The 26,604-nt window shown below is 42.1% G+C and overlaps 3 protein-coding genes across 7 annotated transcripts in view; 1 reads left to right on the top strand and 2 right to left on the bottom strand.

Annotated features, from left to right (window-relative positions):
- LOC103697786 (UPF0114 protein in repA1-repA2 intergenic region) overlaps positions 1 to 10,012 on the bottom strand; it is a 28,613-nt gene extending 18,601 nt beyond the window's left edge. Inside the window, exon 1 of one of the 3 annotated variants that reach the window (XM_039114758.1) lies at positions 9,393 to 10,012. In XM_039114758.1, coding sequence (XP_038970686.1) covers positions 9,393 to 9,746 — 354 coding nt within the window. In that variant the 5' untranslated portion in view covers positions 9,747 to 10,012. The remainder of the gene's footprint in view (positions 1 to 9,392) is intronic. The other 2 variants (XM_008779714.3, XM_026801370.2) reach the window with 2 other exon arrangements.
- Positions 10,013 to 19,082: 9,070 nt separating this feature from the next.
- On the bottom strand, positions 19,083 to 26,045 carry LOC103697788. Of its 3 annotated transcripts, none has more exons than XM_008779718.4 (4): positions 25,083 to 26,045; positions 22,051 to 22,684; positions 20,540 to 21,231; positions 19,083 to 19,288 (listed from the first exon to the last, which is right to left on the bottom strand). In XM_008779718.4, exons 2-3 carry the CDS (start codon positions 22,656 to 22,658, stop codon positions 20,544 to 20,546), a joined length of 1,296 nt encoding a protein of 431 aa, XP_008777940.1. In that variant the 5' UTR covers positions 22,659 to 22,684; positions 25,083 to 26,045; the 3' UTR covers positions 19,083 to 19,288; positions 20,540 to 20,543. The 3 variants fall into 3 exon arrangements, with proteins under 3 accessions (XP_008777940.1, XP_008777939.1, XP_008777938.1); XM_008779717.4 differs by having other exon boundaries at positions 22,051 to 22,696; positions 25,083 to 26,044; XM_008779716.4 differs by having other exon boundaries at positions 22,051 to 22,710; positions 25,083 to 26,043.
- LOC103697787 lies at positions 22,713 to 25,076 on the top strand. The gene has a single exon (XM_008779715.3). It carries the CDS (start codon positions 24,211 to 24,213, stop codon positions 24,808 to 24,810), a length of 600 nt encoding a protein of 199 aa, XP_008777937.1. The 5' UTR covers positions 22,713 to 24,210; the 3' UTR covers positions 24,811 to 25,076.
- Positions 26,046 to 26,604: the final 559 nt, after the last annotated feature.

Here is a 26,604-nt window from a genome sequence, read left to right as displayed (position 1 = left end):
GCATGGAGCCACCGATGTCGTGCCTTGCAAGGCCTTCCACGCAATCGTCCTCAAAGTGGCTTAGTTCTAGTTTTCAAGGCTTTGGCCCAAATCTGTCTACTCTTTCGAGCAGCTCGCCCGTCTCTTTGTGGAATACTTTATCTCCAGCTGGAGATGGCACTACAGTTTAGACACACTGCTGGACATCAAGCAGAAGGAGAAAGAGTCTCTCAAGGACTATGTTAACCACTTCAATGTAGCGACACTAGAAGTCCACGACCTAGATTAGTCGGTTGCAATGTCGGCGATGAAGAGCGGCTTATGACCACGTGCTTCCTCTTCTCCTTGGAGAAGGGCTTCTCCGTCGACTTTGCCGAAATATTAGCACGAGCAGAAAAGTATGCCAACGTAGAAAAAGCCATGTCCTTCTATCACGAGTCTACTAGTGGGGGATCTCCTCGAGGAGGCAAGAGGGGGTGCGAGGAGCGAACAGAGCCAAAGAGTATTTCACCTCAGTGCGAAAGGGGCTCACGATGATCCAAGAGCCCCCCTCAGAAGTTTGAAAGGTACGCCCCACTCATTTTCTTAAGGACTTAGATTCTCATGGAGATTGAGGGCCAAGGATACCTCCACCTTTCACATCAAATAAAGTCTTCGACGGTCAAGAGAGACTAAAACAAGTACTCCTACTTCCACCGAGACTACGACCACAACACTTAAGAGTGTCTCTAGCTCAAGGACGAGATCGAGGCACTCATCCAATGTGAAAAATTGGATAAATATGTTCATGCTCGGCACCTGCCTTAACCTCTAGTCTGCCACCTTCGGAGCCAATCGACAACAGCCCGACTACTGGAGTCATCAACACCATCGTTGGTGGTCCCACTGAGGTCCCAAGCATCTCGAGCAACTGAGCCCCCCGAGAAAACTACTACAAAACGGCCATGGATCCTGCACGTAGATGGGTCATCAAGCCCGAGGGGCAACAGGGCTGGACTGATACTCACCAACCCGGATAGAGTGATCATAGAGTATGCTCTATGGTTTGAATTCTCAGCCTCAAATAATGAGGTCGAATATGAAGTAATGATAATCGGCCTCAAGCTTTTCAAGAAGCTCGTGGTTTGGCAACAAAGGTCTTCAGCAACTCACAACTAGTGGTCGGCCAAGTATGAGAAGAATTCAAGGCTCAAGAGTCGTCAATGATTAAATATCGACAAAAGGTAAAGGAGATCACCTAATCTTTTTGTAAATTCGACATACAACATATTCTTCGGACGGAGAATGCAAGGGCCGACCTACTATCGAAATTGGCCACCTCAGAGACTGTCGAACTAACCAAAACTAGCTACTTCAAAGTCTTGGAGACCTCGAGCATCGATGAGACCGAGGTCGTGATGAAAGCCACCAACGAGCTGAGCGAGATAGACCCTCTCATTGACTTCTTGAAGGATGAAAAAGTGCTTGTAGTCAGGCTAGGGCCCTCTGAATAAAGCAACAAGCCTCCCACTATATCCTCCTCGACGACAAGTTATATCGAAGATTATTTTTGTTTCCATTCCTAAGGTGCCTCCAACCAACCAAAGCAGATTATGCTCTTCAGGAGGTGCATGAGAGCATCTACAATAATTACTTAGGAGGCAGATCTCTGGCCTACAAGGCCCTGTAGCAGGGATACTACTAGCTAACCCTGCAAAAGGATGAGGCTGAGTTCATCAAGAGGTGTGTCTGATGTCAATGTCATTCAAACATCCAACGGTGACCAGCAGCACCACTGACGCCGATCAACGCCCCTTGTCTACTCTTGCAATGGGGGATCAACATCCTTAGACCTTTTTTTGTGGCAATTGGGCAGGGCAAGTTCCTCTTTGTAGCGGTGGACTATTTTACCAAATGGACAGAAGCTGAACCAGTTGCACAGATCACCAAGACGAAAGCTCGAGACTTCGTTTGGTAGGCCATTATCTACAAGTTTGGACTTTCCTAGGTAATCATCACAGATAATACACATCAATTCAACAATGTCGATAAAAAGACTTCTGCACCGAGCTCAGAATTGACCCTTAATTTACTTCGGTGGCACACTCCCACTCCAACGGAGAGGCTGAAGTGACCAACTGAACAATCCTATAGGGACTAAATGCGAGACTGGATCGGGCGAAAGGGCTATGGACCAAAGAGCTCTAACGTGTCTTGTGGGCATACCGAGTAATGTCTTGAGTCCCTATGAGAGAGATGCCCTTCAACCTTGCCTTTGGAACAGAGGGAGTAATCCTATTGGAGATCAAACTTCCATCACTTCGGGTGGAAAGCTTCGATGACCAAGCAAATTTAGATCAGCTCCACGCCAACCTCGACTTGTTGGAAGAAACCAGAGAATGAGCTTAAATCCATATGGTGGCATACTAGTAGAAAGCAACTTGGTACTACAACTCAAGGACAAAGGCAAGCTCCTCCGACCTAGCGACCTCGTCTTAAGAAAAATTGAAGCATCCTGAATAGGATAGATTAGAAAGCTAAGACCAAATTGAAAAGGCCCACACCAAATAGCTGAAGTTGTACGGCCAAGAGCGTATAGACTAGAGCAACTCGAAAGCACCCTAATCCTATAGACTTGAAACTCAGACAACCTTTGCATCTATTATCAGTATGGTTCATTATAATTCGAGCTTATTTTAAATAAAAAATCTTTTTATTGCATTTGCTTTTTAGGTTGAACAATTGTGACAAGCATACTCGACTCGAGATACCTAGGGAGCACCTAGGCTCCGACCTAAGACCTCTGAGGTCAATGATAGTCCGACAACAAAACCAACTAAAAGAAGACACCTTGAGCCGACCTGGGACCTCCTCAAGTCGAGATCACTCAGAATTCCTCTAGAGCAAGACCCAGAGATGACCAATAAAGGAGACGGCCTGGGTTGACCTAGGACCTCCTCAAGTCGAGCTCCCTTAGAATCCCTCTAGAGCAAGACTCTAGAGATAACCAACAAAGGGGATACCCCGGGCTGACTTGGGACCTCCTTAACCCAAGCTCACTCGAAATCCCTCTAGAGCAAGACTCTAGAGATGTCCAACAAAGAAAACACCCCGGTCGGAGAGATGACTAACAAAGGAGATACCCCAGGCCGACCTGAAACCTCCTCAAGCTGAGCTCACTCGAAATCTCTTCAGAGTAAGACTCCAGAGATGACCAACAAGTGAGACAACCCGGGCCGACCTAAGACCCCCCTCAAGCTGAGCTCACTTGGAATTCCTCTAAAACCAAAGTTCGGAGAAGATCAACAAGAGAGATAAATCGGGTTGACCTATGACCTCCTCAAGTTGAACTCACTCAAAATTTCTCGAGGTCAAACTTTGGAAAGATTGACCAAGAAGCTGAGCTCTACACTACTCCTTCTTGGACAAAATTAAACGTAAGGGAAGAGTTCAGTGCGACAACCTAAACTCAAAACCAAGAAATGAACAACAATAAGTAAAGGCCGAAGTTATGTACTTTGGAAAAAATTTTTACTTTCGTTGTGTTTTAGTGTATACATTGACCTCGGCAGAAGCCGAGCAAAAAGATCTACAAGAGAAGGTCAAATCTTGAGGCGACGACTTGAACTCAAGTGAAAAACAAACAACAAGAACAAAAGCCAAAGCCAGGTACTTGGAAGATGTTGGGAATTGTGTCCCAAAGCCAATTTTTAATTATAAGAAATTGGATTATGTATATATATTTTATTAAAATGAATAAAAATTTATTCTGGTAATTTTCTATTCATCACAAGTGTTGCATCTTCAAATTGAACTCCTGTGTATTGTGATGAAGTCCTTAGGACTAATTTAGTGGATAAAAGAGGTTTTATCATTTAGTCCTTAAACCAGTTCGCGACCAAATGACAAGCTGTCAATTGGACGATAGCGATGTCAAGTATAGGTCGTTGTGTGCCATTTAGTTGGTTGTCCTCTTAAACCAAGGAGTGTGGAGACACTGTATGGCATACAGGTGAGATGTAGGAGTACATCGTCACTGAATAGTGACTCACCTGCGTAGCACTCCACTGTCGGGAGTTAGCTCGTAAAACGTATGGGCATAAGTACCCCTTAGACCTGAGACTGTCACGGTGACTTGCAAGCAACTCACTGTACTTAGGCACTGGATGACCTGAATTTCTAATTCAGGGATCGGAAGGATGCTGGGTGCAGTCAAGTACTCGCGAAGTCTGTGTACGAGTCAAGATGGGATTGACCGCTCCAGATTAGAGGAGTTGATGTCTTGCTATATTTCAATTCAATAAAACCTTGGCCAGGGTAAACCAAGTGATGGTCACTTGATTTGATTAATTGAAATATACCATGGATGACCGGATCCAGAGTTCGACAGTCCACTCTGAGGTCATCTTGAGCATCGAAGGTCATAGGGATGAATTATGCAACAACCATACGTCTAGGTTCTTGAATGTTGCTTTGCATATTTGACCTATCCGGACGTCAGGTATCATTGCTAGATGGTCACCTCGATTAGTGCATGGAGTAGTCCATGTACTACCGGCTTAATATTCGAACCTATCGGAGTCACGCACATTAGTCAAGCTGAGTAGGAAGGTCTTGACCCAATTTAATTAAGAATTAAATTATGGGTCATTTGGAATTTGGCTCTGTCTATGTTCAGCTAGCACTGAACATGAGGTACATGCTAAATTTCATGGATGAACAACTAATTAAGTCTGTATTTCGGGTCAATCAAGTTTTAATTAATATAATTGAACTTGATCAGGACTCAATTGTTGAGATTGGATTTGATTGGGTCTAAATTAGTGTAATTGGGCTCGATCATGATTTAATTGGGATTTAATTTCGTATTTGTTCTGATCTAAGTCGGACTTGGATCGAGCCAAAACTAGACCCAATTGAATCTCCTATGAGTCAGACTCATGTGGAATTTTTTCGGGTCAAAAATTCATTCAAATGGGCTGCAAATTTGGTTTAGAACCAAATAGACTAACTTATGATCAAATGGGCTAACCCATTTGTATCAAGTTGACTTTTCCCATTTTGTGTGGTTGCTGACCGTGAATAAATGCCATGGACCCGTGGACCACTCCCTTCACATGGATAGCATTTGTTTTGTGAGCCGCGACTCACCTGGGACGCATGAAACAGAGCTTCTCTGTTTCACGCGTCCGCAAGCTTTCCGACCGGCGATTGCGCGGCCAACCGGCCTCCGGCCAGACGGCCGACTGGACCGGAATGTGCGGTTTTGAACCGCCAACATTCCAGTCCAGTTTGATTTTTGAAATCCGGCAATAATAGGCATTAATTGCTGGTTTATTCCATGGTTGTTTTTGAAACAACCGTTATCAAATTCATTCATATTTGATAATGAATGAATTCAATAACGCTGGACCATTACGCCTCTTAACTCCTCTCAGCGTTGGCCTATTTGTAGGCCACCGTTTCCTCTCGAATGGAGAGAGAGAGAAAAAAAAATTTTCTTGAGAAGAAATTGTCAGACAGAGGAGATTTGATTCTGTGAAGAAGAAGAAGAGAGAGGAAGGAGTCCTTTCTCTCTGGTGGTTTGGAGTTCGGCCCAGATCCGGTGTCCTCTCCTCCCTTCCATTCCCTCTGTGATCGGGATCAAGAGACGGGCATCTGTGGCTTGTGCGTGCTGTGAAGAAACGGGAGAAAAGAAACTGAAGAAAGAAAGAAAGAGAAGAAAGAAAGAAAGAGAAAAGGGAACGTCCTTTTTCTGGATTTCTTTTCTTCCAAGGGTCCTTTTGCAAAAGATTGTTTTGCACGAGTAAAAACATCATCCAACCTTCTTGCGAAGTTTGACGTGCGTGCGAAGTAGAGGGCTTGTAGATCCAAGCCTCGCAGAGCTACCTTCAGGGATCTAGATCCAGATCTAGATTCAAATTACCTCGACCAACTTCCGCTACGGCCTTGAGGTAATTTTACACAAAAGTTAAATTTAATATTTATAATTGTTATAAATAAAATAAAAAAAAATTAAAACTGATTTTTCATGCCTGGCGTTCGATTTTATCGGACAACTCGGAAAATTTTTCCTTCAGAAGATTCTTTACTTTTTTTAGTTTTGAACTTTTACACTAATCTCAACAGAGACCGAATAAAAAGAAAGTACATCAAGCTCGATTTACCTAAGTGAAAAGAAGAAAGAATAAAAAGATGGAAAGGCAGGACCTCATTCCTCACCTTTCCTGCCTTTGCCATTGTCGAGGTCATTGACGCCGCCATCGACCTCACCCTCCTTGCAGCTAGTGCCTCACCGCCATTGCCGCTGGCCTCACCTTCTTCGATGCATTTGCCACCCCTTCCTTCACTGACACCATCGTAGAGGCTAGAAAAGTCCATCCTTGGTAAGAGTTGCTGAGCCCAACCACGGCATACCTCGAAACTCTTCCCAAAAGCATCGATCTTGTTCTCCAAGGTCTCATTTTGGAACTTCTCCGAGGCAGGTACTCCTCGAATGCCTTAGCGACCTTAGCCACAGTATGGATGACCTGCTCCCTAGCCTTGGCAGCTCGCTCCTCGGCCTTGATGGCCTTCTGCTTAGCCCAGACTAACTTCACAGAAAGCTCCGTAGCCTTCCGCTTGGTGGCTTTGAAGGCCTCCCTAGCTGCGGATAGTTGGGCCTAATTTATTTTTGCCTAGGTCTGTGTGGCTGAGGCATGGGCTTATGTCGACTCCATCTTGTCTTCGGCTGCCTTCGCCCCACCTCGGGCTGCTGAGCTAGCTCCTCAGTAGCCTCTGCCCCCTCCTCAGACAGACGAACGCACTCTTTAGCAACCTCCCACTTCACCCTGAGCTCCGAGCCATGCCTTGAGAGCAATGTGATCATCTCATATGCATAGCCGATCTCATGGCATGCTAAAAAGAAGAATAAGGATTGGTTGTCTAAGTAAACAACTTTATGAAGGATTGCAAGTCTCCTCGGACAACAACTCCTGCAGGACAAGGATCTTGGAACGAGACTAGAGAAGTTTGTCCAAGGCCCCTTGATCATTGCCAGACAATCTCGGAGGCCGATTCAAGTTCTTCTAAGGTGTCCTCCATACGGTTTTGAACCATCATGGCTGCTTAGAGTAAATGAAGAAGAATCTCTCCTTCCATCCATGGATCGAAGAGGGAGCACCACATATCAACTTGTGGCTTTTTGGAAGAAAAAAGTACCACCAATTGTTGTCCTGAGGATGCCTCTTCAAAGTGAAGCACCCCCTGAAAAGCAAAACTGAGGCAGGAATATTTCAAAGAAGGCAGAGAGAGAGAGAGAAAGCCGACGAGGATCTGCCACGAGTATGAGACCAGTTAGGTCGAAACGAGGCAGTAGACCCTCATCAGCTGGATGAAAAAGGGGTTAAGAAAAAGTCTTAACCCGACCCTTAGAGTCTCATCGTATAGACCGAGCCGAGAAGAAGGGGGTCGGGGAACTCGGTCATTAGGACCAACAAGCTTGAAGACAAACTTGGAAGAAATGAAATACTAGGCTCGGGCGTAGTCCATTTCCTCTTGTGTGAGGATAGGCACCTCGCAATCTGAGCTCAATCGGACTCGGACTCAGCTGGAGGTGACGGATGTCGAGCTTGAGGAGAATGGCCCGACGACCAACTCCCCTCAGAGGCATTAAACTCGGCTCCACTAATGGTGGTAGAGAAGATGAAGGAAACGATGAAGAGGAAGACGAGGAAGCAAAGAAGAATATAAAGGGAAGAGGCTGAGCAACTAAGGAATGTACCCACTAGAAACCAGAGAATGTGGAGGACACCGGTGCTGGAGATGAGAGACTTCGCAAGAGCACCACCTAGGAGCCTAAACGCTTAAGCACTTGGGCAGAGGAGAAAATGGAGCAAAAAATATAAACTGAAGGATGGAGCCACCCTTTTTTAGAGTCGCGGACGACCCAGATCATAGCACCGGTTCGGCTATCCGGAAAGATTGAGCTACATTCATCTAGAGCTACAGTGTGGGCAATTCGTTAGGATCACTGCAGTAATGATGCCTCAAAAGTCCTGCATTAATGGCACCTCAGAATAGCTCATATCTAATAACTCTTCAAAAGGGCCAATCGACGCATTTTTTATTCCTTGATAAGAGCTCTGTCCTCGATCGAGGTAATGACTTAACTCCCATCACTCAAATTGGAATGCAGCTCGGCCTTAAAAGTGGGGTATAAGTGATGAAAAAAATATTGGACACCTCGACCTCGGACAAGGCCTACCTCAACAACCTCGGTGCAAATAGAGATAGGCAACTTTGGCCCTAGCCAAGGAGCCAACGGGCTGAGATGGACAACTTTATCTCCAACCGAGGAGCCTATCAACACACACCGATAAGGACTGACAGTTCTGGCAATTGGCTGTCATAACAGTGACTGGCCGTTGCGACAACTTTGCATTCAGCGTGCGGTTCGTACCGTATACTGCTCATGCCGAGGCCGTTCTACTGGCCACCACCTAACCACTTGTGCACGTCAACCCAAATAACGACAAAATCGACTCCCCTATATGAAGAGGAGATTTGGGGGACCTCATACAATATTATTCACAGAGAACCAGCCTCTGCTGAAATTTTTTTCTTTTACACTATTTTCTCTCTATTCTAACTTAGGTATCAAAGAGTTCTTTAATGAAAACTCTTCGGCAAGCGGACTTCTTGCAGGCCAATTCGAATGAGGCTAGTTTTTTCAGATCTTGACCAGCCGGTTCAGCTCGATTTCCGCCGACCACAGGTCAGCTGAGCTGCACTCTGATCTCAGTCCTGAATTCATAAATTATTTCTTTTTGTATGTATATCCTAACTCAATAAAGATAGATATGTAAAAAGAAATAATTTATAGAGATATACAAGCATATATTAAATTTTTGAGACTATATATGGAAAAAAAATAATTTAAAGGTATATATATAAATAACATATTTGCAAGAGTATAAATGTAATTTTATATATTTATAATGGTAAGAATAATTAACAAAGATATATAAGTAGATAGTCAATTTACGAAGGTATACGAACAATTTTAGATATTTATAAAGATGCATACACAAAAACACAGTAAAAAAAATCAAATTTATCGTTCATACTATACTAAAATAAATCTATTAGAATAGCAACAACAAAAGGAAACGAGCACAATATATGGAAGGATTGGTGATTGAGGGAGAGATCTTAGGAAATTATGAAAAGAGAATTGGAAACATAATGTATCAGATTTAACTGCAGAATAATAACTAATAAAAATTCTAGACGGCGTTAACGATGATAAACGAGGGCTGACAACATTTTTCAAAGCAATTGCACCAAGATCAGTAATTAATTTATGGATTGATTGCATCGAGGGACTATATTGTTCCATTAATATCGTTATATCAGATGATATTCGAGGGGGAAGGAGTTCGGCAGGCACCCACCTTCTCGATTTGCTCCTCCAAACCACTTGCATCCGCAGCAGCAGAAGAGCGGTCGGCGGACGAGTCGGCTCGGAGGTCCAGCGTCGCTTCTGCCGCAGGAGGAGGAGGAGGAGCTCCAGGATCACAATCACGATGACAGGTGGTCAAGGAAGAGGGAGAAGCGGCACTCTCCATAGGATGGCCAGCGATAGCGTTCGGCATGGATGCCGCCACCGGGAACGTCAGCCTCCTCGGGTGGTCCGTCCCCAGCAGCTTCCCGGGGGTCCTGCTCCTCCTGATCGGGTTGTTCCCGGACGGCATCCATCCCCCGAGCTCCGAGGTGGACGGAGGAAGGATTAGGCGGAGAGACTTCATGAGCCTTTTTTTTTTCAAAAAAAACTTTTTCCTTTTCACTTTCACAAAGAACTTAGCTGATCAGGAGGAAGAGAGGAGAGATGGATATATCATGGATGGGAAGCATCTGCACTGCAGGCTGGCCAGAGAGAGAGAGAGATGGATGATGGTGGTGATGGTGATGGTGGACTTCAGGTGCAGTGTAGGTGGAAGATTTTCGTTGACTCGAGGAGGAAGAGAGGGTGAGGAGAGTTGGGCATCGAACGAGTGGTGGAAACGTGATCAGGCCTGGCAAGTAGTCGGACTTGGATGAGGTCGTCTTCCCAATCTGATCAACTACCATGGAATACCCACCTCACAAAATAAAATAAAATAAAACAAAATAAAACAAAACTGCCCACCTTTCGCTTGGGATACTGTTTCTGCCTCCGACTTTATGGCAAATGGATCCGATACCACCTGTAACAACGGCAAATTTTGGGTTTATTTAGTTGCATAATGTAAAATAATTGAAAAATAACTGATCTACTGAAAATATATTGCCTATATCTTTATTTTATAGAAATATTATAAAAGATAATCTACTAGAATAAAATCAAAAGATTGAAGAACTTGCTTGGATTGAGGCGTGTGATAAACACTGCCTGAAGAACGTGATTCGCCCGCTACATGCAAGTTTGCGGCGATCTCGTCCCTAAGGTATAACAACCCAACTTAGCTTGATCCTCCTCTAACGAGCACAATCGCTGTGGAGGCTTGACCCGATCGACTCCTTCAGATGTCCAGAAAAAAAGAAAAGATAAGAAAAAAATATAGAAAGTAGAAAGTTGAAGAATTGAAGAACTTTGTCTATAGAAAAAACTCTCGAGAGATAAAGTACCAGTGAGAAAAAGAGAGAGAAAGAGAGAAATTGGATTGGATTTTGATGAATCCCATTGGAGTCTATTTATAGACTCTATCTGAAGATCGAATAGATGCAATGGTTCCAAAGATACGCAATATTTCGGAAATACCATATCTTTTTGGAAGTCAATATTCTCTTTTGAAGAGTCACAACTCTTCTGGAAGAGGCATCTCACAAAAAAAAACATTTAAAACAACTAAAGATCACGGGATGAGAAAAACTGAAATCTTTTTTTCTTTTTTAATTAAAACTCCAACAATCCCCCATAAAGATTTAAATTTTTTGAAATTAATGAAGTAGAATATCTGAGAAACTTATACTGTGCAATAGGTGAGGTGTCCCTTGGCAGTATCTATCTAAAGAAACCATAGTGGATTAGACATTGAACTAGGTCCTTTGACTCAGACTTCTACTTATCACACATATAGTACAAATCAATTAAGTCTTTATGCGCTCAGCGCTATTTAAAGGCGTTGCGTTTAGTACTTTAATTTTTCTTGAGAATTTTATTAGAGTTAACCCAAACTCTTGGTCGCGGCCTATACGACAATTCTCACATAGGTAAGTCCTTGAAGAATATTTGTAACCTAATACCCTACAGATTTTCTATCTTGAACTTATTAAAAGTATAACTCAACCTTTTTAATATATATTTTTATCACTAAGAGCACTCATCAAAGGGATGGGAAGAGTTATACTCCGAAAAATATGCTCTGACATGATCACTCAATTAATTTTATTTCTACTACATTGAGCCTCCTTCATAGAATCTCCAATCAAGAGGTTGGGTATTTACCATCAGTGACCAAATAGTAGGCTTAAGCTTTATCCCCCTTGATGATTTTAAAACTCCACTCCTAGACAAACTCTTAGTTAATTCATCTGCCAAGTTTTTCTCATACTTAACAAATTTTAAGAAAATAATATTACTCTTTTTGAGTTGTCTTATAAATTTATGATGAATCTGGATATGTCGATTCATCTTTCTCTTTGTACTCTTTTGATTTATAAGATTTTGAGTTAGATTCTAGATTTTGAAATAAATGCAATAAAAAGAAATAATATCAATAAAATTGAAAAACCACACTAAAAATATATAACAAGTAATGTAACTTTATAATTTCTATACATTTTCAAAGTAGCATTATATATTTTGAGAACAGCTAATATCTGCATAATTTTTAAAGCAACAGTAATTTTTATACAGCTTTTAAAAGTGCAGAAGTTTTCTGCATAGATTTTAAAGATGCAGAAAATTCTGCACAAAAATTAAAGATAGCAGAAAATAGATTGCATAGAATTTAAAATTGTAAAAAATCTGCACAAATTTTAAAGTTGCAGTAATTTTTTATACAAATTTTTAATCTGAAGAAAATTTCTGCACAGACTTTAAAGTTGCAGAAAAATGATGCAAATATTTTAAATCTACAAAAAATTTCTGTATGGCTTTTAAAGTTGCAAAAAAAATCTGTTTGCCCAATTTACAGAGCAATATGACTTTCTTAAAAGACTGTTTTTTGTGAAGAAAAAAATATTTACAGCTGTCTAATTCTCTACAATTAGAATCAAATTTAGTCCTATGCAATTGAACTAAATTTGATAAACAATCAAATAGCAATTTCTAATGTAATCAAAAATCATGCTCTTAGACTATTGGAGAAATTAATGCCTAGAAACTACTATATTTTTATTTTATAGAAGTATTATAAAAGAATAATATACTAGAATAAAATCAGAAGATTGAAAAGAGCTTGTCTGGATCGAGGCGTGTAATATACATTGCCCTAAGAATATAATTCACTCCCTACGTGCAGATTTGCGGCGATCTAATCTCCAAAGTACAATAATCTGTCTTAACCCGATCCTCCTCTAGTGAACACGATTGCTGTGGAGGCTTGACTCGACCGACTCCTTCAGATGCTCAAAAAAGAAGAAAAGATAAAAAGAAGAAAAAGTAGAAAGTAGAAAGTAGAAAGTTGAAGAGCTATGTTTGTGGAAGAAACTCTCAGAGACAAAGTACCAGTGAGAAAGAGAGGGAGGTTGAATTAGATTTTGATTAATCTTGGAAGAGTCTATTTATAGACTCAATCCGAAAATCAAAGAGATGCGATAGTTTCGAAGATACGAAATGTTTCGAAAATACCGTATCTTTTCAGAAGCTAATATTTTCTTTCGAAGAGCCACAACTCTTCTAAAAGAAGCATCTCACAAAAAATATTTTAAAATATTTGAAATAATTAAAAATAGGAAGTAATAAAATTTTATTTTTTTAATTAAAACTCCGACACCATCTACCTGGGAAAGCTAACGTCCGGCCCTTCGATGAACTATGCTAATGCCTCTGTTGACTGCGACTTCATTCGGTTTGAATTAAATTCAGAAGTACGACATGACCCTTGTATTTCAAATCCTTAATTTATCATCACATACCCATCTCCCTCGCACCCTTCTCTCACGATCACCACGCTTTGAAAAGCAGTCTCTCGCTGCTGCATCAACATTGGTGCTCCTGGTCGGAACTTCTCCCGAACACCTGGTGGCTACATTGATGGCGGCTCACAACACCAACATGCCAGGAGGATCGGTGACCAGTGAGAGACAGAGGGCAAGCTCGACCAAAGGGGGTGGAAAGGGATCTCCCCCGGGGGTGGCCGAGCATATTCACTCATGGTTAGCAGTGGCGCAGGGCACTTCCCGACGGCCGGTGTAGTCCGGCCATCGCATCACAACGGCAGAACTGACAAAGCTCCAATGCCACTTCACCGAGGTGGTGAAGCTGCCAACCAAACGAGTGGCGAAGGTGCGAAGTGCCTGGGTGACGACGGCGGTGGACGTCCAGAGCCTGGGGCAGCACATTCCGGCAGAATGGGTGGCTCATGATCTTTGGCTCCGTAGGAAGCTCGAGTACGATGTTGAGGCATTTCCAATGGCAGAGGATCTGATGACATTCCGATTTAAGTCCGGCGATGACCGGGTAGCAGGATTGGCGAGCGGGTCATGGCAGGTGGCGGGCCAACTGCTGGCCATGGAGGAGTGGAAGCCGAACCTTGTTTCGAGCGTCCACACCGTGAGCCAGCCGGTGCTCTGGCCTCGACTGTCGTGTCTTCCACTCGAGTATTAGGAGAGGGACTCCATACTCAATATAGCGGTGGAGGTGGGCCAGCCGTTGGAGTTGGATGGCTTCTCTGACCAGCTCCAGAGGGTGGTCTATGCCAGGGTGAAGATTAACATTTGTCTAGGGGGAGAAGGCGAGGTTCTAGTAGGCCTTCGTCTAACATTTGTTGTGAATTTTTAACTATTACACAAATCTAGAATCCATTGTCTCCATTTCCCTCTTAAATATCAAACTATTTTTTCCGATATTTACAAGATGTGATTTTCTTACTTGAGGAGGAGAAGGAGGATGAGGAGAAGCTCCAGTGGAGGGCTCTCTAGAGAAGAAGGAGGAGGACGACAATGACGAGAAGCTCCGATGAAAAGCTCTCTAGAGGAGGAGGAGGAGGAGGAGGAGGAGGAGGAGGAGGATGACGAGAAGCTCCGGTGGAAGGCTCTCTAGAGGAGGAGGAGAAGGAGGAGGACGATGACGACAAGCTCTGGTGGAGGGCTCTTTGGAGGAGGAGCTCAACAGGAGAAGAAAGAGGATTTGGGGCTCTGGTGGAGGATTTGGGGCCGATGGGGGATTGATAGTTAGGAGAATATATGGCTTCCGACGATGCTTATAAGCGTCGTCTTGTTATTAAATTTCGACGGTGCTTAATCATGTCATCTAATATCCACAATGCTTATATATGTTAGCTAATTCAAGACTTCTAACGGCGCTTACCAAAAAAAACATCAAAAAATTGTGAGCTCCCTTGCCGATATTTTTAATCGTCGTTATTTTGTGACACTAATAAAAAGTGTCAGCAAATTTTGGCATAGTACACAATTTATTGACGCTTCTTCCTGACATCGACAAATAACAGTCGGGATTAACTTTTATTTCCATCCCTCGTCAAGGCCTACCATGCTCGGATCGAGGCAGACCTTGCCTGGTCTATGGAGGGGTTCTCACTAGTGCTTGGAGCTTGATCTGGGAAAGAGAGGGACGCGTGGTCATGCCCATGATCTCAAGATGGTTGGTGATGCACGATCTTGGGGGGTGCTCGATCTGAAGATGATTGATCGCAGAAGGGTGCCCACAAAATGCCACAACGCACAGAAGGGGGAGAGAGGGGCGCATGGACACGGAGCGCATCGCGAATCTGGGCGTTCGTGCCCGCTGACCTAGGAAGGCATTGAAGCAGGGGAAGCGGGACTACCACTGCTTCGAGAGGATAAAAGGGTCTGGAGGCACATTGGCTCATGTAGAGTATTGCATTGCCTTCTATTCAAGTATTCCTTCTAGTCGATTAAGAGAGCTAGAGAAGAAATTCTTTAATCTGTCTCAAAGAGGTATGATTGTAGATGAGTATGAGGCCGAGTTTTATAGACTGTCCCGATTTACTCCCACCCTGATCATGGATGCTGAGTGTGGGATAAGGAGGTTTGAAGAAGGTTGAAGCCACACTTACGTCAGGGTTTGGCTATAGTGCACTCGACAAATTATAATAATTTGGTAGATAGAGATAAGAATATGGAAATTATCCAGGAGAAAACCCAAGATACTATAGGTGTGAAGCAAAGGAAGAGAAGCAGAGATTCTGATACTCGTAATCAACAAAATTTTGGTGAGTCTATGCATTCAGGAATGCAAAAATCTTATAAAAATATTACTCAGCAGGACAAGCCTAAATATGAAGGATGTAGTCGTGCCCATAAGACCAAGAATTGTAGGCGATTATCTGGAGCTTGTTTCAAATATGGCCAGCAGGGCCATAAGATAGTGAAGTGCCCTCACAATCAGCAGGAGTCTCAATCAATTCAGAGGCCCCAAGATACTAAGACCTAGCAAATGCAAGCTCCTTTGCTCCGGCTCAATCAGCTCAACTGTCTTCTCCCAAGCATCAAAAAGGGAAAGACCGCGCACTCAGAGCCATGTTTATGCACTGACTTAGTAGGATGTTTAGGCATCCGACACTGTGGTATTAGGTATATTTCTGATTTTATCTGTTTATGCTCATGTGTTATTTGATTCTGGTGCTACGTATTGTATTTGTGTAAAAGCATAACCTGCCCTATTTATCGTTAAAGTCTGACTAGTAACGCACCCCTATTGGAGGTGAGATGATTTAATCAAATCTGCAATTCTTATACAATTTATATAGTAGGAAAAAAATTGGTTGCTGATTTAATAGTCCTATATATATATATATACAGATACGGTCCACTATTAGTTTTAGTACAGTTTTTCATCCCTAGAATAATAGCCAGACAAAAAGGACCATTCAAATCATAAAAGACATGTTGAGTGCTTGTGCAACTGATATTAGAGGCTACATGAAACTAGAGGATAAGATAAATGAAAAATATCCAAACCTTTTTGCAAATTAAAGTGTGGCAAATTTTGAGGACAAAATTTTCTTAAGGAGGAGAAGATGTGAGATCCGGCCTAGAATGAGTCATTTTGGGTTGAAGTCAGCAAGCCCAACTGACTTCAGCGAAGAAGGGATTGAAATAGAGGATCACGATCGCGATCCTTTACTTCTTCTTCCCCTCTTCGATTGAGTGGATAAGCCACAGCAACCGTGGCTACTATGGATTCCGCAGGGCGTTTGAACGGTTGTCGGTCATTGGGTCATGCTCAACCACCACAAGGATCGCGGGCGGGTGCAACGACGTCGAGTCTATCCTCTATCTGAAGCTCTTTAAATACCCGAGTTCTCCTTCACTTGATCCACCACCAAGCTTCCATTTCTTCTTTCTTGACTACGATGACTGATGCGCTGCCACATTTGAGCTCTACTACCCTCCAAAATCCCCCTCGTTCCTCAAATCTTACTGCCATATTTTTTTGTTTGTTTTGAGATCTATTTTTCTTTGTTGGAAACTGTCGCCGCTACGAAGTTCACAACCACTGCATCTCTTCGCTGAGTCATCATCCTCCCATTGTTTCTTTAGGACGAGTTGCCGCCATCTTGGGCAGCTTGGGATGCTACCCTTTTCCTTTTTCTATCTCCTCTCGTACATGTTTGAACCCCCGCATCTTTCCAACGCCGGTTGCACCATTGCGTCGCAGGCCATCGCCACCATTGCTAAGGCCACCTCGACCATTGGTTCCTTCTAGTTTGGCCATCGGATCCCCGGCACCCACCCCCTACCTCTTCTCTTCTCTTCCCTCCATTCTATCTTCTTCTTCCTCTTCTAATTCTTTACTTCTTTTCATTTTATTTATTTATTTGGCTATTGATTAGTTTCTCAAATCCTCTTTTCTCTCTTCTAACTAGGCCAGACATGATGATTAATCTAGGTTAACCCATGCCATTGACAACCAAATTCAGACCTCTGATTGAACCCAGATTGAAATTCTCTCTCTTCTCCCGCTTTCTCTCTCTAAATAGGCTTAAGAATTTTACTACAAGCCTTATTTTTTCTTGCTGCTCAAATCCAAGTTGACCTAATGTAGAGGCCCTGAACCACCTCGGTACACGAGCGGTAGACTGGCCCATTATCTCAACCCTAGCTAGTTCTTTTTAAAATTTGGCCATTATTGATTTTTACCTAACTAGTTGAGTTCTCCTTACTCGAACAGCCCCGAACAGTCGAGCACTGCCACTTGACCAATCTGACTTAGGGGCATGAAATCATATTCCTAATAGTATTTTAATATTTGACTTTGTTTAGCTTCTAAGATGATGATAAAATTAATTATATTTTAATAATATTAAAATAGATGAATCTGACTCGTCTAACTGAAGTAAAATTTTTGAAGCAAGATGAAGTAAGTAACCTAATACTTCAAAGTGTGTTTTTTAGATTTTGGTAAACTAATAATTAGTTTATTGAATATGATTATTATATTTGTTTTATACTTGGTCAAATAGGTCGAGCATGTTTTTGTTGCAATAATATTTTTTTTAAAAAAAATGTTATGTGTTATGTTATGAAATTTAGAAAGTATGATAGACTAAATTTTTTTTTCATATATATACATTTTCAACACAGCTATAATCTAGCCCCGTCAATAAAAAATATTCGTTGGTCATGTCGACTTGCAATTTGAGAAACTGATTTTGACACCGAACCATCGATAATAAAAATAGTGGTATTTGGGCACCAAACCTTCGGTGGTTAAAAATAGTGGTATTGGGCACTTTATGGATTCTGAACCATGCCATTGGATTACGTAGCCAAAGTCTGATGTTGGATTTCTACTATCAGTTTATGAACATAATAGTAAACTTAATATATATATATATATATATATATATATATATATATATATATTATTCAAGAATTGATTTATTCTCAATTAATATCTTACTTTTTAACTAATTATTTATTTGACATGCTTAGATCCCACTTGAGAATGTTCTATTGCTTACTGAGCTAGTATAGCTCATTATTTTTTTTTTATTTTTAAAATCCAAATTCATGATTGTTCAGAACTTGGAAGAGTGCACTCTCAATTTTTGGAGTTCTAATTAGATTATTTAAAATAGTTAAAATGTTTTATATGATTTGAATAAATAGTTAAACATATATCAACTTTTGTCACTTTCACATAATTAATTATAAAAATTATTCGGATAGAATCTTAATTAAATTAATTATTGTTTTGATAATTTATGCTTGTATGATCCACTACATAGATATACAGCATCCGTTAGGCTCTAAGTCCGAGGCACCATGATAGAGAAGATAGTTCATGGAAGTTCAGGGCAGGGTCGAAGAAAAGTGGCGGTTCGGTGGATGCGGAAGAAGGCATCAATTGGAAGGAAAAAAAATTCACTTGCTGCCCAGCAGATAGCATCGATTACCCCTACTTTGCTATATTGTAATCATGAGAACTAAAAGCTAGAATATATTTGTATTTTCAACAACCAGTATATATAGAATTTACAAGATTATATGATTACAACTGTAGAAACATTCCGCAGAAGCATTTCGTTTTTAAGGAGAAACATACAAACCGTAAAAGAATATTAAGAATTCTTCTGTTCCAATCCAGTAGACTAGATCCTAACCCATTCAAATACTTGAAGTGTACAAACCCAATAGATCAAGCTTATAGATGGGCAGACGATGGCCAAGATAAAGATTGTCAAGGTTGGTCTTGAGATTTATCTTTTTCCTTTCAATGAATATTGTTATCCATCATATCAAAATGCTATTGCGACAAAATTGTGATAATATCATCACCAAGCCACCTGATACTGTCATATGGTGATAGTATGACACAAGCACAGGAAGTATGATAGCTGCTTCCATATTACTAATATAGTTCTAATGATTTCCCTAGAATTTTTTGAGTAAAAAAGTTGCAAAAGTAGCAAAACCAGGGGGGAGGCGAGAGAGAGAGAGAGAGAGAGAGAGAGAGAGAGAAGAACCATTATATTCACAAAGGAGTTACACAAGCACAGATGCCTGACATCGAACTCAAAACAGAGAGGCCTGATGACAGTCAAACAGCCGAACCCCAAAAGTAAGCTGTGATTAAAGCAATCTAACAATTAAAGGGATACAAAGCAACCATGGAGTACAATAATTTCCATGTGTAGAACTCCCAGTAGTCGCTATCCTGCAAAATTGTCACACACTACTGTTGTGAGGGATGGTACTTTCCGCCTTTAGATGGATAATCATAGAAAAGCTATTGGATATGCTTCAAGATTTTTCAAATAGTGATCATGAATGATGTGACATGAAATTAGGCATCATTCAGCAAGGGGGCAAGGAAGATTTCAGAATTCACACCAAAGAAACAAAAACAAAAGAATATTAGGATTCTACAAAATGCCACCAAATACTTCCATATTATCGAAAAAGCAAGGATGAGAACAGAATAGATACTACAGTCGGCTGTTTTCGATACAACTGAAACAAAAGATTACGTGCCATATTTGGCTCAAACATATTAAATTCTCAAATTACAATATACCAAGCCGCAAGCCACTCCCAAAGTTCTGATAATACTTAACAATGCAAAACAAATTGTTAATCATGTACTCCATCCAATCATGGGTTAAAATGGATTAGATAATATCCTGGTCCATTTCCTAATCTAAATCTATCTAGATATAGATACAAGTTTTAGCATCCAACTAATATCCGTATCTATACAAAACAAATGGGTATGGATATGAATATACCACTATCTGATATCCAATTCCATTTATGATCCTATTCAGTCCCAATATAGTTCTTATAACTTCAAATTTCAAATAGAAATAGAATAAACGACAACATTATCATGTCTTAATTTAATTTATATTTATACAGTTTCATACAGTGATATTTTTTGTTTGGTGGCTCATAAAGTTAAACCTAACCAATTTACACTTCTAATTATATCCGCATTGTTAACATCAAATTTGTGTATATGCCCATTTAAAACAAATATGGATACAAGTTTGAGCATCCGATTTAAATCCGTACCCATAATCTACCAGAGCACCAATTGGCATTGGCTCACTGGCTTATTCAAATAAGAAAAAGGCATTGCAGAATCCTAGGCATGATGCAGACATTTTCAATAAGTTCATGCAATTGAAAAATCTATATCATATTCATGTCTTAAAACTTTTGGAGTGCATATTTGAAATCGTTTGACCAGATCGATTCAAATCTAGCTCAAAGGCTTGATATCAGCAATTAAAGTAGATGTAATAAGGCAGCTTTCGTAGCTTTTGCAGTTTTTGTTGTCAAATAATGATCTACTTAAAAGGTCACTCTACAACTCCTCTCTGTCTATTTTAATTCTGGATGCATATGCATCCATGTGTTGATTTGTGTATTTAGCATTTAATGGCATTTATAAGATGCAATATACCTTGTCATGTTAGGAAAGAATGGCGAAACCCTTTCCTGGCATTCCTCCTGAATGGCCTGCATGCCTTGATGCTCAGGTCCACTGCAGCTGCAAGAGCCATGAAGATAGCAGCATCTTCCACACATGTCACATGCCGCATGGCAAGCTGCACCGATGGCTTGCTGATCTTCCCTTCACCCTGCACCCTGCAGTTCATCACAAACCCACCGGCCATCAATCCTGCCAGGGATGTTGTGAAGTACCCTGTGCCGCCTTGTGAGCTCGGCACTGGAGTCCCTACTGGAGTCTGCCTGTCCATATCTATGTAAAACTCCCCTCCCTTTTCGCTACTGATCAGTGCTTCTGAAACTAGGACACCAGCTTCCTGGCCTTCAGGAAGCAGGTGAAGGCGGAGGCACACAGAGTCACGGGACCCAGTCTCTCGCCATGCCTCAAGCCGACCCCATGGATGCCAGCCAGAGGAACCCGCAGCGTCAGGACGCAGGATGAGCCAAGCACCAGGGTTGGAGCGGGCAACTCGGTCGCAGCCCATTGAGGGAACAAATGGTGTTGCCATGAAAGCAGCAGCAACAGCTGAGCCAGAGAGGTCATGAATCATTATTTTCCAACCTTTCCTCTCCCTCCTGTCAGCATCTTGATCTTCACAATTGGAACTCAACCAGTTGTTGCCCACTGTGTCAAGCTGAGATGCCCTGTGATAGTTATAGCAACAAAACTGCCTAACTCAGCATCCAAAATCCATGACAACAGGAATCCAAAATTTGATACAGTAAGACCTGCTGGAAGATGGTCCAATGTAGTAAGGTGCTATCTTAAGTGAGACACAAGCCCATGTGTAAAGAAAATTTATCAGGCAAAATCTATGATGATTGTGAACACAGAGCATATTAAAAATGCATAATGTGTAACAAGCAAAAATAGAATCTCAATTTAAACTTGGGGGTAGATTAAATTTCTGTGTCTGTATATATGACACTATTATCAAAAGTACTCATAAGTGAAACTTATTTTGAATTTAGAAGCAAAGTAGATACCAAATTGAAACTGAAGATAAAATAAGGGGCCAAGGGAATCAGGAATCTGCATAAAGCACAAGGCGGCTAGAAGTTGGCATACGATAATTGAATTCAAGCAAGGAAAATTATTGCACTTGGTCAAAATATATATATGTGGCTTGATCATCTCAAACACTAAAATAACGGATTCACAGAGAACAGAGCGACAAATGTGACTTCAGTAAAGAATTATTAATCCACCAGTGCATCATAGTAAATATAACATCAAGAAACCTGCATTCCCACACTTCGAAAGAATTAGGACTACGATGGCACTGCAACAAAAAAAGAATTCTGAAGAGCCATGGCTGTAGTATGAAAAGAAGATAATGTAATTTCTCACTGCTCTAGTCTGCTCGAGAAATGGACAGCATTGTCCATACCAACTTAGAAGTAGAAAACAAAATCAAGAATGGAGAATTAACTAAACAAGAGAAAGAAGATTGCACTTCTTACCGCCTGTCTCGGCTAAACTTGCAACTGAATATGGGCTGCTTAATAGTTCCCTGAAGCTGCACTATTTGCGGACTCAATGCAGTCTCATCTTGGAACTGGAAAACATATCTTGGATCTGGATCCAGCTTCACCCTTAAATGCAGCTCGGGTCCTGGTTTGCCTGCATCTTGTTTGTTCTTCCCAATGCCAATCCACCCATTGTGAAGCAATGCTGGCTTCCCTTCGCCCCACTCAGGCCCTACCTCCACCCTGAATGTCCCGATCTGCTGCTTCCTGCTGGTGACACCGCAATGGGACCCTTGCCTCCCCATGAAGACCACGATTTCAAGGTATGCTTGAGGTGGTTGGAAACATCCTGGGGCCATCAACGCCTTGACATCAGACTTTTCAAGATAAAAGATTGTAGCATTGCCATGCAGATCAGGACTGGCTTCAGGGGTGGATATTACAGGGACTGATGCTGTCTGAACAGGGAAGCCTCGGAGGCGGATCTCACACAAGCATTGAGAAGATGCATGTATTACCCCTCGCAGAGCCTTTGAAGCTTCCATTGGGATTCTCAGTCCCAGGGACGCGATTGACAGTCTGACAAATGCTTGGGGATCCATTGGTGTCACAAGCACCTCTTCATGTTCTGGAGACTTTTCTGGTCAGATAATCCTAATGCAGAGGCATGAGAATCAGCAGGAAAAACAAAGAGGGGAAAGAGCTGAGAGAGAACATTTGGAGTTCATTCCTTAATAAGGGCATAAGAACCACAAAAGAACATAAGCAATCTCCTTCCACAAGCAGTAGGGCTAGAAAACTTTTGGGAGTTCATTCATTCAAAGCTTTTTGGGTTTATGGACATTCTTCCACTGAATAGGTTCAAGAGAGAGAAGGAACCAGAGGAGAGCAGTTCTAAGGACACAATGTTAACAACAACATGACCAAAATAAACACTGATTATGGATGAAATGTTAGTATTGTGCTAGGAATTATCAAACTTTTCTTCCTCTTGCTTCAGAAGTACTTAACATACCAATGACCTTTTGAAACAAAACAAGATATAATAAAATTATATGTAAGATCTTCCCTACCAAAAATAAAGCAAAATAAAGGTAAATAAACTGCATTTCATCACCAATTATTTTGCAAGTTCTCCAAGTAACTAATAATTGATGAAAATGAACCATTTACATGTAAATAATTCTTATGTCTGTCACAAACATAGTTGCAAGATGAATCTGAATTCAGCCATTTGGACTTGTAGCATCATCAGTTCCATTCCGTTGGAAAATTAATAAGTGTTGAGGAGGAGACAGATTTTTTTTTTTTTTTTTTTGTTGGTGGGGGAAAAGGGTGGTAAGTAGTAGACAGAATTCTTTAGGGCACAATTTGCAGGAGCATAAATATAACTTAAACAGAAATTCAACTAAGAAACTGGGGTTAGTTGGAATAAACCAAGCTTCTTTTGCTTCTCTCTTTGTGCACTGATGGATAAGTGTCACCACCTCATAGCATCATGTACCACAATCAATTAACTGAAAACCACACAAGACACCAAGGTGAGCAACAAGGACTGATTCTATGTAACAATTGTGGAGATTGCACATGTGCCTGAATGGGGGGGTTCTTTAGAATCCCGGTGAACTGCTTGGCAACTGCAGTAGGATCAAGAAGCTACAGTCAAAAGAAGATAGGCCAAAAAGGCTCTAACAGCAAACGAGGGGTCATCCGAGCACTGAATTAGTGGTTAGTAGTTTCCAGAAAGTGGTGATGTGGAGGTAGGAGAAAAGAAGACCTACAGCCAAAAGGCTTCCAAGACCCACAGCCAAAAGGCTCCCAACTCTGTTAGATTGGAGGAAGAACGGTTGATGATCCCTCAAAAGTAAAAGGCAGAACTGGGGCACAGCAATGCAAGTATGGTATCTCCTTTACCAAATGGTAAAGCTACCGAGATTCCAAGACAATCATTTTCTTGGTAGAAAACCAATAGCCCTTCATCAGGGCAAAGAAGATACCAAACCTCAGCCCATTAATCCGGAGCAAGGCAGAGCCTCCTCCCCTACACCCAAGCCATCGAGACACCTACGGCCGGATCACGCAACATAAGACACACAAAAGCGAAGCGCCTAACAACATCTCCCCTGATGCTGTTTCTGGGCACCACTCTCACCAATGAGAAACCCCAAGGCAGGGCGGCAGCAGCTCACCAGTCCGTTGGTCAAGGGAGCTGCAGTCATCTGTGCCATCCTGGCCATCTTGGTGATCATTGGAGGCATCGTTGTCTCGGCCATCTACACGAACTACCATCCTAAGATGCCCTACATCAAGGTGGCTGATGCGCACCTCAACACTCTGGACTACGACCAGTCTGGGCTGCTCGACACCGAGATGGCCCTCACCATCCTGGCAGAGAACGACAACATAAAGGCCCACGCGAGCTTCTCCGATGCCAGCTTCAACATCAGGTTCCACGGGATAAAGATTGCAGAGCTGCGGACTGCCCCGTTCGACGTGCCCAAGAACAGCTCCTTCCCAATCTACTACCTCGTGCCATCCTCGTCGATCCCTCTGGACCAAATGGGGATGGAGGCGATGGACATGGCCTTGAAGCAGGGCATCGTGCCTTTCAGCTTGGACGGGCAGGCGCGGACCAGGTGGAAGGTAATTTTCCTGTCAGCGAGGTTCTGGACCCACCTCTCGTGCGAGCTCCGATTCTTCTGGCCGAACGGGACCGTCGTGAACCCGTTGGGTTGCAGATCTAGAGTCCACTGATGTCCATTCCTTCCTAATTCATTTCATGGTGATGGGCTATCTCCACGGAAATTTTCCTTCTAAGGTTTCGTTCTCTAGCTTTCTACTAAATTCTTTTTCTTCTTCAAGTTTTTTTTTTTTTTTCCAGTATAGTTCCAGTAAATTCCTATGTGTAGATTCCTCTGGGTCGTATTGATGGTTATTCAATTTAGAGATCAGAGAACAGAACATAGACCAGAGATAGAAAGGAAGAAAATCCAATGCCTAGAAGTGATAACACAGCAGAGGCATACCTACTACTTTCTTTTCTTTTCGGACTGGGCTCCCTTACTTTCTCCAAAGCAGCTCCCGTCGCCAGAACTCGAACCTCTCTAAGGGGAAGAAGATTTTTAACAGAACGAGCCCTTTCCCTTGGAAGCCGAAAAAAAAAATGACCTTATTTTTTTGACCAGCTTCCTTCCTTATTTTTCAACCGGAGGGCTGCATCCCTTCTTTTATCCTGAACAGCTCAAATCCCTATAACACCCAATCTCTCCATCTGCGAAATCTCAGAATAGAGACACTTCGAGGTCTGCTTCCCTTCAAAATATTCTTCTCTTCTTCTTGGCTTCTTTCTTCTTCGAGCAGGCTCCTTCCTTCCTCCAGGACAGCTCAGATCCCCAGAACCCAACCCAGCCTCACCTCTTTCTCTCACAGTGAGTATTTTTAAATGGACTCTCTCGCTCCTCTATGAAAGGTAAATAGAATTATTAAAAAAATCTATCTTCCTCTTTCGCAATTCGGCTCTCATCACCTCCACAAAAAGAAAGCTCCACCCAGAAGCGGAGGCTCAGGCCTTGGCTAAAGAAACCCCTTGGAAGCCCGAACGCCTAGACAAAAAGCGCGAAGCGGAAAAGGTGGTAAAATTTGCATCTTTTCTCTGCAAGAAACCCCCTCCGTACCGTAATCCGCGAGAAACAGACGTTTTCTTTCACTTGATCGAGTGCAGAATTTCCGAGAGCGAGAAAGAGGGGCAAAATTGAAGATTCTGTCCTCCTCTTCGTCGGCTCTTTCTTATTCTCGTAGAACGGACGGCGAAACAACCGCCAAACTCCGGACGGCCGCGAAGCCCCTCCGCTCGGGGGAGAGACCCTGCAATTCCAGCTCGGATTCCGACAGAAACCCTAGAGCTCCGCCGCCGGAGTAGTGGGCGAAGAGAAGGGGAGAGATAGAGGGAGAAGGAAGACGACGAGGAGAGAAGTTCGAGGGGCCGAAACGATGGTATTTACTACCATTATTAATTCTATAAAAAATTCAAACAGTAAATAGAAAAATAGTATAAAAACAGTTAAAAATGGAGTGGGAATTGAAGACAGCTGTAATCGAGCTTCGGAAGTTCGCTATCAGACAGGCAGTGCGAGAGCGAAAGGCCCTTCGTGTTGTATGACTGCCGCCCCCTCCCCTTTTTTTTTTAAGTTTTTCTTTTTTTTTAGTAATAACCCGTCGAGAAAACCCCCGGGACTCCTCTCGCAGCTCTCCCAAGGCAACGGTCAGCACGATGCCTGTTTGAGAAACGAACGCAATTAGCGGGATAATCAAAGGGTTATCTGGAAGGTACGCCCCTAGATCCGTTTCTTTTTCTTTTTCTTTTTTTTTTTTTTCCCCTCCCTAGGCCCTAACTCTATTGCTCTTTGTTCTGTGTGTGATTAAGGCCCTAACTCTATTGCTCTTTGTTCTATGTGTGATTAATAACAGTAACTTTTGATTTGCATTTGCTTAATTATGTTAATAAAGTGATTAATTAGTTGCGACAGAAAATATAAGATCTAAGAGGAG

This window comes from Phoenix dactylifera, chromosome 17, assembly GCF_009389715.1.
Source record: "Phoenix dactylifera cultivar Barhee BC4 chromosome 17, palm_55x_up_171113_PBpolish2nd_filt_p, whole genome shotgun sequence".
Lineage (NCBI taxonomy): Eukaryota > Viridiplantae > Streptophyta > Magnoliopsida > Arecales > Arecaceae > Phoenix > Phoenix dactylifera.
This window is presented reverse-complemented; position numbering and strand designations above follow the sequence as displayed.